Here is a 13,671-nt window from a genome sequence, read left to right as displayed (position 1 = left end):
CACCAATACAGTATTTTGATATATTACAAAAATAAAGCATAATTTATATAGCAGATTTTCTGTTTATAGATAGTTTGGTTGAAGACTTGTTCAGATTATTGTTCCTGTAGAAAAAAACAATAATAAAAAGTTTACAAAAAATTTCAATGTTTTGACCTTTTTTTTTTTTGAGACAGAGTCTCGCTTTCTTGCCTAGGCTAGAGTGAGTGCCGTGGCGTCAGCCTAGCTCACAGCAACCTCAGACTCCTGGGCTCAAGCAATCCTCCTGCCTCAGCCTCCCGAGTAGCTGGGACTACAGGCACGAGCCACCATGCCCGGCTGATTTTTATATTATATATATTAGTTGGCCAATTAAATTCTTTCTATTTTTATGGTAGAGACGGGGTCTCGCTCAGGCTGGTTTTGAACTCCTGACCTTGAGCAATCCGCCCGCCTCGGCCTCCCAGAGTGCTAGGATTACAGGCGTGAGCCACCGCGCCCGGCTGTTTTGACCTTTAATTATTTTTTGGCACAATAATTATGGAAGTAATTCAAAATGTTAACTAGTAAGATTAGTATCTATTTCCCAAGTGAATAAATACATGTACTTATATATTCCCTACCTCTCATATCTCATTTTTGAAGGATATACATACATGCCATACTTTATTGATCCAGAGACACATTTTTTTCCACATTGTGACATCTCTGAATTGGGATGCGTCTTATAATTGATAGCTTCTTAGATTTAATGAAATACAGAATATATATATAGTATATGGACGGTTTTCTTGCAGTTGGTTTGTGATAAATGTGCTGTGATATTTACACTCTCTGAAGGCCTCACAAGACTCATCCTCACAACCATGAAAGCAAAATAAATTTTTTAATACTTAACCTAATAACCTGACCATGTTTATGCATTTGTATTGTTTAGAAGGTTACTTACTGTTTCTGCTACTTGAGATGGGGCAAGTAGGCAAAATTAGTAGGCAAATAGGGGCAAGATGGGGCAAGTAGGCAAAATTAGTAGGCCAGTAGGGGCAAGGTGGGGCAAGTAGGCAAAATTAGTTAAATCTCAGACATTTAAGATTTCTATTAGAGTAGCAAAGTATGAAAGTAAGTGCACTCACTTTTCCTGTAGTTTTGTTTATGCCTTTTGAATTCACAGCAGTTGTATCCTTGAGTTATTTTGTTACTTATTTGAGAATCTGTTTTTCCCACAAGGCGTAACTGCTGGGGCTGTTTTAGTACGACTGTATTTCTTCTTTTCTGTAGAAATAAAATTAAAATGTAAAAATTCTATTGTATTTCATACAGGTTTGGGTGGTTATTAGTGTCCATTAAAATTCTGGGTTGCCCAAAGAATCCTCAACTATATAATTGTATAATGGGGGTGGAGGTGGGATGAGGAGGGAATGGGGAAGGTGTCATGTATCTGATTACCAGGATTATATCTTCTGATCCCACTACATTTGCAGCCATTTTAACAATCATCTCAGATGTCCTAGTCTAGCAAAAAAAATTAATATATGCAAAAGGAGAAATTATGAAAGACATACAAGTACTGAAAGGCAGAGAATTTTAGGAACACTTAATACATATCTGCATTTTTAATTTGCTTTCATAAGAACAAGACTAGAAAAATTCATAGCCATTGTTTGCTAATGTTATTAAATAATTTGTTAAAACATGATCATTAAAAATATACAAAAACAACACTTGTCTTAGCCTTAAGTTTTGACTTATGTCCTTGTAGCACATTACAATTTTAACTGCTACAGTGTATGCTAATTGTTTTGCCAAGCAGTCCTGAATATGTAATTTAAAAGTTAATATACAGATTAAATATCCCATATCCAAAAATGTCTCGGACACGAAGTGTTTCAGATTTCAGAGTCTTTCAGAGTTTTAGATAGTTGCATTATATTTACCAGTTCAGTATACCTAATCTGAAATGCTCCAACAGGCCTTTTTTAGGGACATCATGTTAGTGCTACAAAAGTTTCAGTTTTTGGAGCCTCTCGGATTTACCAGTTTTTGAATTAGGTATACTCAACCTGTATTTTCGTGATTAATTTGGGCCAGCTGATAAACTTGACAACTACATTGTTATATATTTGTTTAAAACCATTGGTTTTCAAGATTTGACTGCACTTTGGAACCACCTACAGAGATTATTTTTAAAACATGCCTAGGTCTAACCCACAGAGACTTAACATTGATTGGTCTGTGATGCGGCCTGAGCACAGGTGTGTTTTTTTGTTTTTTTAAACCTCCAGGTGATTCTAATGTTTGAGAGCCGCTGATTAGACTCTCTTCCTAGTTCAGATCTTAATTTTTCCAAGAGCCCTTATGACAACTCCTGGGCAAATGATTTTATTATCTCTCACTGAGATTTTGATTGTGCTTTAATTGTAAGGAGGTTCTGAGAATTCATGTAGATGATTGTATCACGTCCTTTTTCATCACAATAACAAAAAGATAACTTTGACAGTTTTATGAATTGATTTTTTAAAAATATTTCTTTTAAAGTATCTCATGGCCTAAAAAAGTGTTCTGTAAAGCACATATCAATTAAGATATTTGGTTAATACACAAATTACTTAATCTGTAACCTAAGTTATACTAGATGACATACTCAAGGACTTTTGGAATTTTAAAACAAATTATTTTTAATACTTGAAGAATAACTGCACTAAGTTACACTACACTCAGAATTATTTACCTTTGTTTACAAGGAAAATTAAGGCAAAAAGTAACAATCTTAGCTTTCGGGATGAAGCCTGGCGTTTACCATTCTGACAAGCCTATCCCACACCCTTGGCAGTTAGTTCCCCAAGCAGGTCTCCACGCAGCCTCCCCGCGTGCAGTTCTCGGTCAGCTCACACCTGTGCTGCTCCTCCAGGAAGACAAACACTGTGTACTCTAACATCCAATAAGACTTAAATCACTACTTGATAGAAGGAATCCACTGTCTTCTAATCTCTTCACTTGTCTGTTTCTCACAGGGTATGGGGTTTAAGGTCTGGGGCCGGGTTTTATTCAACTTTGTCACTGCAACATCTGCTCCAGTGCAAGGCTTGGGCGCCCAATATATTAATGAAGCTAGTGCAGCGGTCCTGAAGTAGACCACAGCACCGGCAGGGCTGCAGGGATGTATTGTGGCCAGAAGAGGACGGGAGAGGGCTGCTGAGCTGGAAGAGATCCAGGGCTCCTCCAGAAGCTGTGTGGCAGAAGCAATTCACAACAGAGAACATTCAGTGCTAGGAGATTACAGGTGGCTCAGAGATGGCCAAGGAATTCAAGATGTCAAACTTTGCTATTACCTCCCCAGGAGGGTGGTACATTTCAGGTATCTGAAGAGTATGGGTCTGTTGTTTTATGATTCTTGTTACCAGTGATATTTTACAACTGGGGAAACTGAGGAGTGGAGGTTAAATAACATGTAAGAAGTAGAGCTGGGATTTGAGCCCAGATCTACCTCGCTCCAGAGCCCACATGGTGTCAGTGCTCCAGGAACAGAAATAAGTAGCACTATGGGCAGCCAGAAATCTTCCTTCAGGTCTCAGCTCAGTTCAGAGATCTCTCCCATGATTCCTTAATCAGGTTAAGTCTCCCTTTTAGGTTCTCTCATACTTCTATGCCCCACCTTCAGTACACTTGGGACTTTATATAGATTTGTATATCAGATCCTCCTACTATACCAGGGATGAACAAGTTATAGCCTAAGAGGCAATTCTTCTACAATGGCTGAGTTGAATAGTTGCTACAGAGACCTTATGGCTGGTAAAGCCGAAAGTATTTATTATTCGGCCTTTTACAGAAAAAGTCTGCCAACCCCTGTACTAGACTGGGTTCCACTTGGGCAGGGACTATATGTGTTTCATCCACCATTGCAACCCAAGTGTCTAACGTGGTGGTTGGCACAGAATAGGCACTCAGTAAATACAGTTTTGTGTTAATAATGAAGATGGGATGGAGCCTAAAAAGCTGGAGAACTTTCAAGTATCAGTATGCCCAATTATCAACATTTCAGTGGTTGCATTTTTAAATTGAAATGCTTCTGGTCAATAATCTATTGACTGAAAGATGATTTTTGGTAAGAATATATATTTCTTCCTAAATTAAGTGACATTCTTTTCATTTTTAATGAAAATCTTACACATTGTTCATTGTATAACAGTTCATTCTTCATGTGTGGCCTAGAACAAAGAAGTCAGCCTTTATTCGCTTTTGTGTGTGAGCCTATGTGACCCTTAGGCTTTGCCATGTTGCCAGCAAGGCTCAGCCACTCTATGAGTGACCAAAGGACATAATGTCAGTGTCAACACTCTAGTTCAGGGGTTGGCAGACTTTTTCTGTAAAGGGCCAGATAAATATTTTAGGCTTGGCAAGTCATGCAGTCTCTGTCACAGACACTCTGTCAGTGTAGCACAAAAGCAGTCATATGTAATGTGTAAATAAATGAGTATGGCTATTTCAGTAAGACTTTGGACATGGAGATTGAATTTCATATAATTTTATGGTATCATGAAATATTGTACTTTTGATTTTTCTCCAATAATTTAAAAACATAAAAACCATCTCTAGCTCTGGGCCCTACGAAAACAGGAGGGAGGCTGGATTGGTCCCAGGCCATAGTATGCTGACCCCCACTATAGACAATAGACTGGGTTGGGAATCTTTACAACATTCTTAACAACTGGGAAAGTAGAAAGCAACTGAGAATATGGGGAGGAGTTCAAAACTAAGGAAATATAGGCAAATGGTAAGATTTGACAGTGTTTGATGATAGATATACAGATATATAGGGGTGTATGTGTGTGTGTGTGTGTATGCGTGTGTGTGATTGTTTAAACTTTTTATATTTGTAACAGTTTGAATAAAAATGCAGCTATCTATTTGGAACAGGTACAGCTTGATTAAGAGACACATATTTACTTATACTGATTGCCTATCACATGAACTTAAATTTTAATTAAATGACATGCCATTTGGATGGAAAAAAGGCATATTCACTGGATTGTCCTACTATTTAATTTGACTTGGGTTTGTTTTCATTCAAAGAAACCATTACTTTATTCTGAACAACATTTTAAATTGAAAATAGAAGTAAAAATTGAAATCCCCTGCTGAGAGACTGAATATACAAACCGACAATGGCCAGACCTCTCTGGAAAATGTTTAAAATAAGAATTTTTAAAACATCATAAAGAAATTAAGATTCAGTTATCTAGAAAATTCTCTCAGGTGAAAGGGAGAATTGGTTAATACTACTGCACTACCATAACCCACAAGTGAGTATCAATGTTCAGGTGAATATTTGTGACATTATTGGGGATAACTAAGTTATTTAGTTGGCGCTTTTTTTTTCTTCTTTTGAAAAGAGCTGGAAGCCCTAGGTTACCAAAAGCTCTGAGCTCTTGCTTACCAAGAAGGTCCATTGGTGATTCCTGTTTCATGAGAGTATGCAAGTCTTCAAGATTCCCTTTTAGCCAATTACTGATACTCTCGATTTTTTCATCTCTATTACGCAGCTTCTTGATTAGCTGTTTTATGTCTTTCAAGACCTCTTCACCATTGGCTGTCAACTCCTGAAAGAAATGGCATTTGGAGGTATATAAATATCAATTGCAACAAAATAAATAAAGACACATTCTGTCTGAGTGGATCATGTCCAAAATAAAAGGTATTATATATGCAAAATTGGTATTAGTCATACAAAATAAGTGTTGTGTATATAGCCAGTTCACAAAGTTCTATAAAAGATCTCAGAAAAATGAATTATCAAATGAGAAGATTTAATGGACTGCTCACTGAACTTAAATTTTAAACTGGGTATGGTAGTGGTGGTGGTATGAAAAGCCAGTTCACTCTCAGAGCAGCACAGAGCTGCAGAGGAGATTCAGCTTAAGGGAACCAATTTTGGAATCAGGCAGGATCTGAAGTTTCAAATTCCCCTAAGTTCATTAATTGTTTGGTCTTGGGCAAGCTACTTAAATTCTCTGAGCCTCAGTAGCTTCATTTGAAAAAGACATTATTAACACTTTCCTTATCCAGTGTTTTCTAAGGGTTATATAAGGATTATACAAACTTTAAATATTAATACATAGAAAGTGGCAGAGCCAGGATTTAGCATCTAAGCCCCAGCTTACTTGACTCTAAAGTGGAGAGGGGCTGGGGATATTGATGGCTGGTAAAACATGAAGGCAAACAGAGTTCAGAACTGACAACTTTGTCCTAAAACAAAATGTGTTCAATTTAAGCTTGCCAAAAAAAGGGAGTCTTTTTCATTCTGGGTGGTAGAGTAGGAAGATGGTTTCCCAAAGGATTAACATTTCATAATGACCTTTGGCACAAAGGACACATTTTAGGATGTGGTGGTCACACAAGCTCTGTCCCTTCCCTGCAGTTCTGAACTCCTAACCTTATGCGCACGTGCGTGCACACACACACACACACACACACACACACACACACACACACACACACTTATTAGGTAGGTGAACATTTTGGAACAATTTTGGAGCGATAGCACACAAAAAACTTACCTTTATTATGGCCCGAAATTCAGCCCACATGTCTAAATACCGAGCTAAGGGAGAGATTTAAAAAATAGAACAGTTACTGAAATAACTTAAACATTTTATGAAAGTAATGTTTTTGCTTTTACGAAAATTATTTTTATCTAAAAATTTCTACTCCCAAAATGACAGAATAACTGGACTGGACCTGCCCTCCCAATGCAAACAAGTTGAAAAAAGAGTAAAACAGATGAAACAAATGTTTTCAGAGGCTGGAGAATGGGCAGCACAGGGCTGTGACACCTGGGACAAGGGAAACAAAGGAGGTGGGCCCTCCGATGCCCCGACTCTCTGCTGGGGGCACCTTCCAGACCACATCACAAGCAGAGCAAGGCAGTCTTACACACAGACACAAAAATCTGCACAAAGATTAGCAAACTGAATCCAGAAATAGACAAAAGCGATAAAAACTTTTGAACAAGTGGGCTTTATGCTAGGAATAAGAGATAGCTTTAATATTAAAAAATTAATCAGAGTGATTTACCACACTAACACTGTAAAGGAGAAACACCCTCTGAGCATCTCAGTAGATGTGTGAGCAGCTAAGGCCAGGCACCCAGGCACTGTATGCCTACATGACTGACACTCCCTGCCCCAGGAGATACCCTGGACTCCCAGGCCTGGGTGAGCCTCCCTGGTTGGCAACACTCTGCATACATAGTAACATGTCGTTGCTGGGGAAATTAAGTGCATCCCTGTCACTCCACTGGGAGAGCACACCTGGAAGCTTGCACCTGATTTCCTCTATACTTTGTCCTATGTGCCTTTTCCTTTTGAAGATTTTACTCTGTATCTTTCACTGTAATAAAAATAACCATGAGTATAATAACTTCTGAGTCTTGTGAATCCTTCTAGCTAATCATTAAGCCTAAGGGTAGTCCTGTGGATACCTGATACTACACTAAAAACTGCAAAATCTTATTGAGCAAATTTAAAGGAGACCTAAATAAATGGAGATATATACTGTGTTCTTGAATTGGAAAACTTAAAAAAGTCAATTCTCCTAAAATTGATTTACCGATTCCACACAAACCTAATTGAGATCCCAGCAGGATTTTTTTGTATGTGTGTGTGTATATAGATTAATAAACTGATTCTAAAATATATATGAAAATCAAAGAACTTAGAATTACCAAAATAATTTTATTATTGTTATTATTATTTTTTTTTGAGACAGAGTCTCGCTTTGTTGCCCAGGCTAGAGTGAGTGCCGTGGTGTCAGCCTAGCTCACAGCAACCTCAATCTCCTGGGCTTAAGCAATCCTCCTGCCTCAGCCTCCCAAGTAGCTGGGACTACAGGCATGCACCACCATGCCTGGCTAATTTTTTCTATATATATATTAGTTGGCCAATTAATTTCTTTCTATTTATAGTAGAGACGGGGTCTCGCTCTTGCTCAGGCTGGTTTCAAACTCCTGACCTTGAGCAATCCGCCCACCTCGGCCTCCCAGAGTGCTAGGATTACAGGCGTGAGCCACCATGCCCAGCCTCAAAATAATTTTAAAAGAAAAGCACAAAGGTGAAGAACTTATATTACCTGATTTCCAGACTGCACATAGAGCTATAGTAATCAAGACAGTGTGGTATTGATGTAAAGTTAGACATTTAGAATAAAAGAACAGAACCATAAAATGGATTTTTGAAAAAGTTTCCAGGGTAATACAATGGCAAAAACAAATAGTCTTTTCAAAAACAAACAGACAGCCAACCCCACCCCACGTCACCCCTCAAATGATGCTAGGACAAGATGCATAAGCGAAAACAGTGAAATTCAACCCTTACCTCACATCATATGGAAAAATTCCTTTGAAATGAATCAGAGATCTCTACATAAAAGCTAAAACTAAAAAAGTCATTGAAAGAAGTCTTCAAGGCCTTGGGTAGGCAAAAATATCTTTGGCAGGACACAAAAAAGTACTAACATTAAAAGACAAAGTAGATAAAGTGGACTTCATCCAAATGAAAAATTCTTACTCTTTTTGAGACACCATTAAGAAAATGAAATGTCAAGCCTCAGACTGAAGAAGGGCTCATTTCTATAATATATAAATATTCTAACTTAATAATTAGAACACAAACAGAACAAAGTAACGAGTGAAAGTTTTGGACAGACATGTGGCAGATGGTATTTTCCAAAGCTGGCCCCATTATGTATTCCATTTCACACGCCTCCCCCCAACAGAATGCTGACACTCCCTCCACTGCCTGGTGGTGTCTGTGCCCCTTCCCTTATACCTGGTGACCGCTTCAACCATTAGAGTACTATGGTAGTAACACTCACACTTCCTAGGCTAGGTTGTAAAATGCCATGAACTTTCATTTTGTTCTCTTGGGATGCTTGCTTTTGGAACCCAGCAGGCCAGTCAGCTACACAGAGAGGACATGAGGAGGTGTCCCAGCCAGTGGTCTCCCCTGAGATCCAGCTGAGAACTGGAATCAACTTCAGACACGTGAATGAGTGAGTCTCCAGATGATTTCAGTTCCCAGCTGCTGAATTATCCTTGAAGTTGCCCCAGCTGATGCCGGGTGGAGCAGACATTGTCTCCACCAAGCTCTAATCGAATTGCCAATTTGTGAGCAAAGTATTAAAGTATTAAAAAAGGATTTGTCTTAAGCCCTTACATTTGTGATATTTGATTAACTGGTTCAAGACACTTCACAAAAGTGTCTTGAAGTGATATACAAATGGAAAAAAGATGTGAAAAAATACTCAACAACATTAGTTATCAGGGAAATGCAAATTAAAGTCACAATGAAATATCATTACACACCTGTTAAGATGACAAAACGTTAACAATTTGAAGTGTTTTGACAATTTTAAGTATTGGGGAGGATGTGGAGCAATGAGAACTCTTCTCCATTGCTAGTAGGATATGAAATTTGTACAACCACTTTGGCAACTTTGTTTGGCAGTTTTTTATAAAGTTAATCTTACAACAACCAGATAACCCAGCAATTCTACTGTATTTACCCAAGAGAAATGAAAACATACCCACAAAAACACTTATTAACAAATGTTCACAGCAGCATCATTCACGATAACCCAAATCTAGAAACATTTCAGACATCCTTCAGCTGGTGAATGGATAAACGAAATATGGCATAGCCATACAATGGAGTGCTACCATACAGCTATAAAAAGGAGCAAACTAATGATACATGCAGCAACAGGGATGAGTCTTAAACATTTTGCTGGCCGGGAGCAGTGGCTCATGCTGGTAATCCTAGCACTCTGGGAGGCCGAGACAGGATAGCTCAAGGTCAGGAGTTCAAAACCAGCCTGAGCAAAAGTGAGACCCTGTCTCTACTAAATATGGAAAGAAATTAATTGGCCAACTAAAAATATATAGAAAAGATTAGCTGGGCATGGTGGTGCATGCCTGTAATCCCAGCTGGTTGGGGAGGCTGAGGTAGGATTGCTTGAGCCCAGGAGTTTGAGGTTGCTGTGAGCTAGGCTGACGCCAGGGCAACAGGTGAGACTCTGTCTCAAAAAAACAAAACAAAAAATCATTTTGCTGAGTGAAAGAAGCCAGGTACAAAAGTGTGTGTATGCTATCGTTTCACTTATATCTAATTTATTAGTGACAGAAAGTAGACCAATGGTTTTCAGGAACTGGAGGTGGGGTGTGAGATCACCTGCAAAGGGATTCAAGGGGAATTTTGCAGTGATGAAAATGCTCTATATCTTGTTTGTGATAGGAGTGATTGCAGTGGTACATTTGTTAAAATTCATTGAACTTAAAATGGGTGCATTTTATTGCATGAAATCAATAAAATGGATTTAAACAAAATAAAAACTTCACATATAAAGAACACCCATGACACATTACTCACTGTGCCCAGCTATCAGTTCCCACGACAGGTTACTTGAAGAATGCAGGAGGTCTTCTTTTTCTTTTATGTATTTCTCTATTTTTTTCTTCGTGTATAAAATATACTGAAAATGAAAAGCACGTGATTGCTTTTAGTAGTTCAGTCACTGTAACTATTCATGTAGCCATTCAGCAAACATGTTTGACCTCCTCTGCACCACCCACTGTTCTAGGTACAAGGATAACAGTGTGAATAAAACGTCCTTGTCAAGCTTCTATTCTGGAGAAGGAGATGAAGGATCCTGCTTCCTATTAAGCATTTCAGCATTCAAATAAATATGGCATTTCTGTGGCATTCTACAAAAAGAAATGAGAAAGTGTTCTGCCTATATGTATCAGTGGTCCCCCCTGAGATCCAGCTGAAAGCCAGAATCAACTTCAGATAAGAGAATGAATGAGGCTCCAGATGATTTTAGTTCCCAGCTGCTGAATTATCTTTGAAGTTGCCCCAGCTGATGCCATGTGGAGCATGCCATGTGTAAACACTGCAAAAATATCCCTTATGCAAAGTCTGTGTGCAGGATATGTCACAAAGCAGTGATGCTGTCAGATTGGAGCTTAGCGTTAAGACCTCAGAGAGAGAATTTATTGAGTCAGGAGACTCCATGGAACTGCTCACTCACGTCAGATGTTTCACTGGATTGGGTGACAGTGGTGGTAGCAGTGATAGGTGGCTTTGGGCATTAAAAAATCATGGCTTTCCATTCTCACCACCCAGTGTTCAGAAACTCTAAAGTCTTTGGGAACTCTGAAAGTATGGGCTTCAAGAGGCTTCCGGGGGCTTCGGGTCATAAACTGGGAGCTGGTCCAGTTTGAAGAGAGAAACAGTCTACTTATGCATTTCAATCTTGTGTTATAATCTTTTCATGGCTTGTTGCCTGGTTTCATAGTAAACTAAAGTGAAAGCCACTTTAAGCCAAGTCCAAGGCATCATTCTTACCCCTCTTTGACTGTGGGTCATCGTAGACTTGCCTAGTTCAGCTGGACTCTCGTGTTTCTCTCAAACTCTCTAACTGTTCTCTTTTAGACTCCTCCTCTTCCACGACTCGCTCCTTCAAAGTTGTTTTTCTCTGAGGCTCTGTTCACAGCTCACTGATCTTCTCACTCAAAACACCATCCCTGAGGAGACCTGTCCATCTCTCAGACGTAAATCCTGCCTCTATGCTAATGATACCCTGAGAGATTTCTCCCCTGAGTGCCTACCTTGGTGTTGTGAGGTGCCCTTGCTCTGAGCCACTGTATATGCCCTGTCTGGATTGTTGCATACTGATTTGTAATGATCCAATTTATACGTGCACCTCTCTTCAGCTACTGTGAGCTTCCTAAGGGCTGGGGCAGTATTTTACTTATTTCTGTAATTCACTACATCTTCCCCAGTACTTGGGACACAGTGGGTGTTTAAAGTGAAGGGATACAATCAGTAAAACAGAAAGTGGCGAGTGGTAAGGTAACATACAGGGTCATCTGGGGACTAGTAGATAAATATCTAATCCAAAAATAGGACTTTAAGAATCAGTCATAAAAAAATAAAAAGGAATCATTCTTTCACATAGGCATCTACCTGCTCACCCACTTCCAAAATACTAATACAAATTCTAATTCTTTTTAATAAATAATTGGTATCAAAATGATAGGACGGTGATCTAGTAGAATTTTTTAGGGGGGGATGAAATTCCTTACAAGGAATTTGTTTGTTTCAAGGTCTAGAAGAACGGAGATGGTTGCATGTGTGAGGGTTACTGATGACAGTATGTACCTGGGGCTCTCTGGTGCACAATTACCTTTTGAAAGTATATTAGTACCTATTATGCCATCTTAATTTACCACAAAAACCACATGAGAGTGGCAAGAAAAACGCTTGCCATTTAACAGCTGAAAAGAATGGCCCAGAGAGATGAAGGGATTTTCTTCACGGTGTTGGACTAGCCAGTGGCAGGGCCACTTCCCCTGACTCACAGTCATTGCCATAGGACCGACTGTTTTTATTTTTATAGCTATTGAAAATTATAAAAAATGTGGAACCCCAGTTTCCTGTCCCTAAAAGGGACATAATATATTATCTAATTTATAAGGTTATTGTGAACATCAAATGAGACTGGATCCCTATAACAATCAAGGCATTTTGCAAAACGCTTGGAGTATATTGATAACAGATCCTGACCATGAGGTGATTTTGGTTAACAGAGAAGAATGATTTTTTTAAAAACTGCATATTTTTTACACTTTCAGTTTACAAAGAAGTCACATTCACCCTGTGATTTAGAAGTTACTCTCACTTTAAGAGAACAAAATGAATCAAGTGATCTGCCCAAAGTCACGCAGTATGAATGACAGACTATAATCCAGGTCTTTCCAACTGGAGAATATTATTAATATATAAACTTCTGTTAGTATTGTTTTGTCAAAGTGTATAAAATATGAAAATATATGCACTTAAAAATATGTTCTTTGAATACAACAGTTCTGGGCATTAAAAATCAGTGGCATATAAATATCTAAGTATTAAATATAGCATTTTAAAACATTAGAATGAGTGAATTTTAAGTATAAATAAGAAAAACTTTTCAGATTAAGTTGAGACTTTAATTTTAGGCGTTGAACGAACAAATTCCTTTGCTATAAAAAGAGCTATAATCAGATGAAATAGACAACCTAATTTTGAAAAATGAGCAAAAGACTTGAATAGCCCCTTCTCAAAGCAGGATATTTAAGTGGCCAACAACATTTGGCAAGGTGCTCCAATGGTCATTAGGAAAATGCAAACCAGAGGAGCACCACTACAAACCCACCACACTGGTTAAATTGAGAAACACAGTTTTGTTGAGAACATGGAGTACCTGGTGCTCTCGTGAATTGCTGGTGGAAGTAGCAGTTGGTGCCACTCCTTTGGGAGACTGGCAGTGTACTAACACGGAAGACACACATCCCTATGGCTCTGAGATCCCACGTGAGATGCATACCCAACAGAATGTGTGTTCTGTCACATATGTATGTATGTGTGTTCATATGTATGTGTGTTCATCAACAAATGTGTACTAGAATGTTCATAGCAACACTATTTATAACAGCTAACTTTCCAAACATCCAACAGTAGAGTGTATAAATAAATTGTAGTAGAGGCATGCAATGGAATATATATAGAACTAACAAAAATGAACTAACTACACTCAACAATAAGGATGAACCTCACAAACATAATGTTGAGCAAAAGAGTGTATACTATATAATTCTAC

At 38.5% G+C, this 13,671-nt stretch overlaps 1 protein-coding gene across 1 annotated transcript in view; it reads right to left on the bottom strand.

The window, feature by feature from the left end:
- Positions 1 to 20: 20 nt before the first annotated feature.
- The window catches only part of CCDC175 (coiled-coil domain containing 175), a 57,948-nt gene continuing 44,297 nt past the window's right edge, over positions 21 to 13,671 (bottom strand). Inside the window, exons 17-21 of the mRNA XM_076003997.1 lie at positions 10,401 to 10,503; positions 6,534 to 6,577; positions 5,414 to 5,576; positions 1,113 to 1,251; positions 21 to 104 (exon numbers count right to left, since the gene is read on the bottom strand). Of these exons, the coding sequence (XP_075860112.1) occupies positions 1,175 to 1,251; positions 5,414 to 5,576; positions 6,534 to 6,577; positions 10,401 to 10,503 (387 nt within the window). The 3' untranslated portion in view covers positions 21 to 104; positions 1,113 to 1,174. The remainder of the gene's footprint in view (positions 105 to 1,112; positions 1,252 to 5,413; positions 5,577 to 6,533; positions 6,578 to 10,400; positions 10,504 to 13,671) is intronic.

This window comes from Microcebus murinus, chromosome 6, assembly GCF_040939455.1.
Source record: "Microcebus murinus isolate Inina chromosome 6, M.murinus_Inina_mat1.0, whole genome shotgun sequence".
In the NCBI taxonomy this organism is placed as follows: domain Eukaryota; kingdom Metazoa; phylum Chordata; class Mammalia; order Primates; family Cheirogaleidae; genus Microcebus; species Microcebus murinus.
The sequence above is the reverse complement of the archived record's forward strand: the minus strand, read 5'-3'. Positions and strand labels throughout refer to the sequence as shown.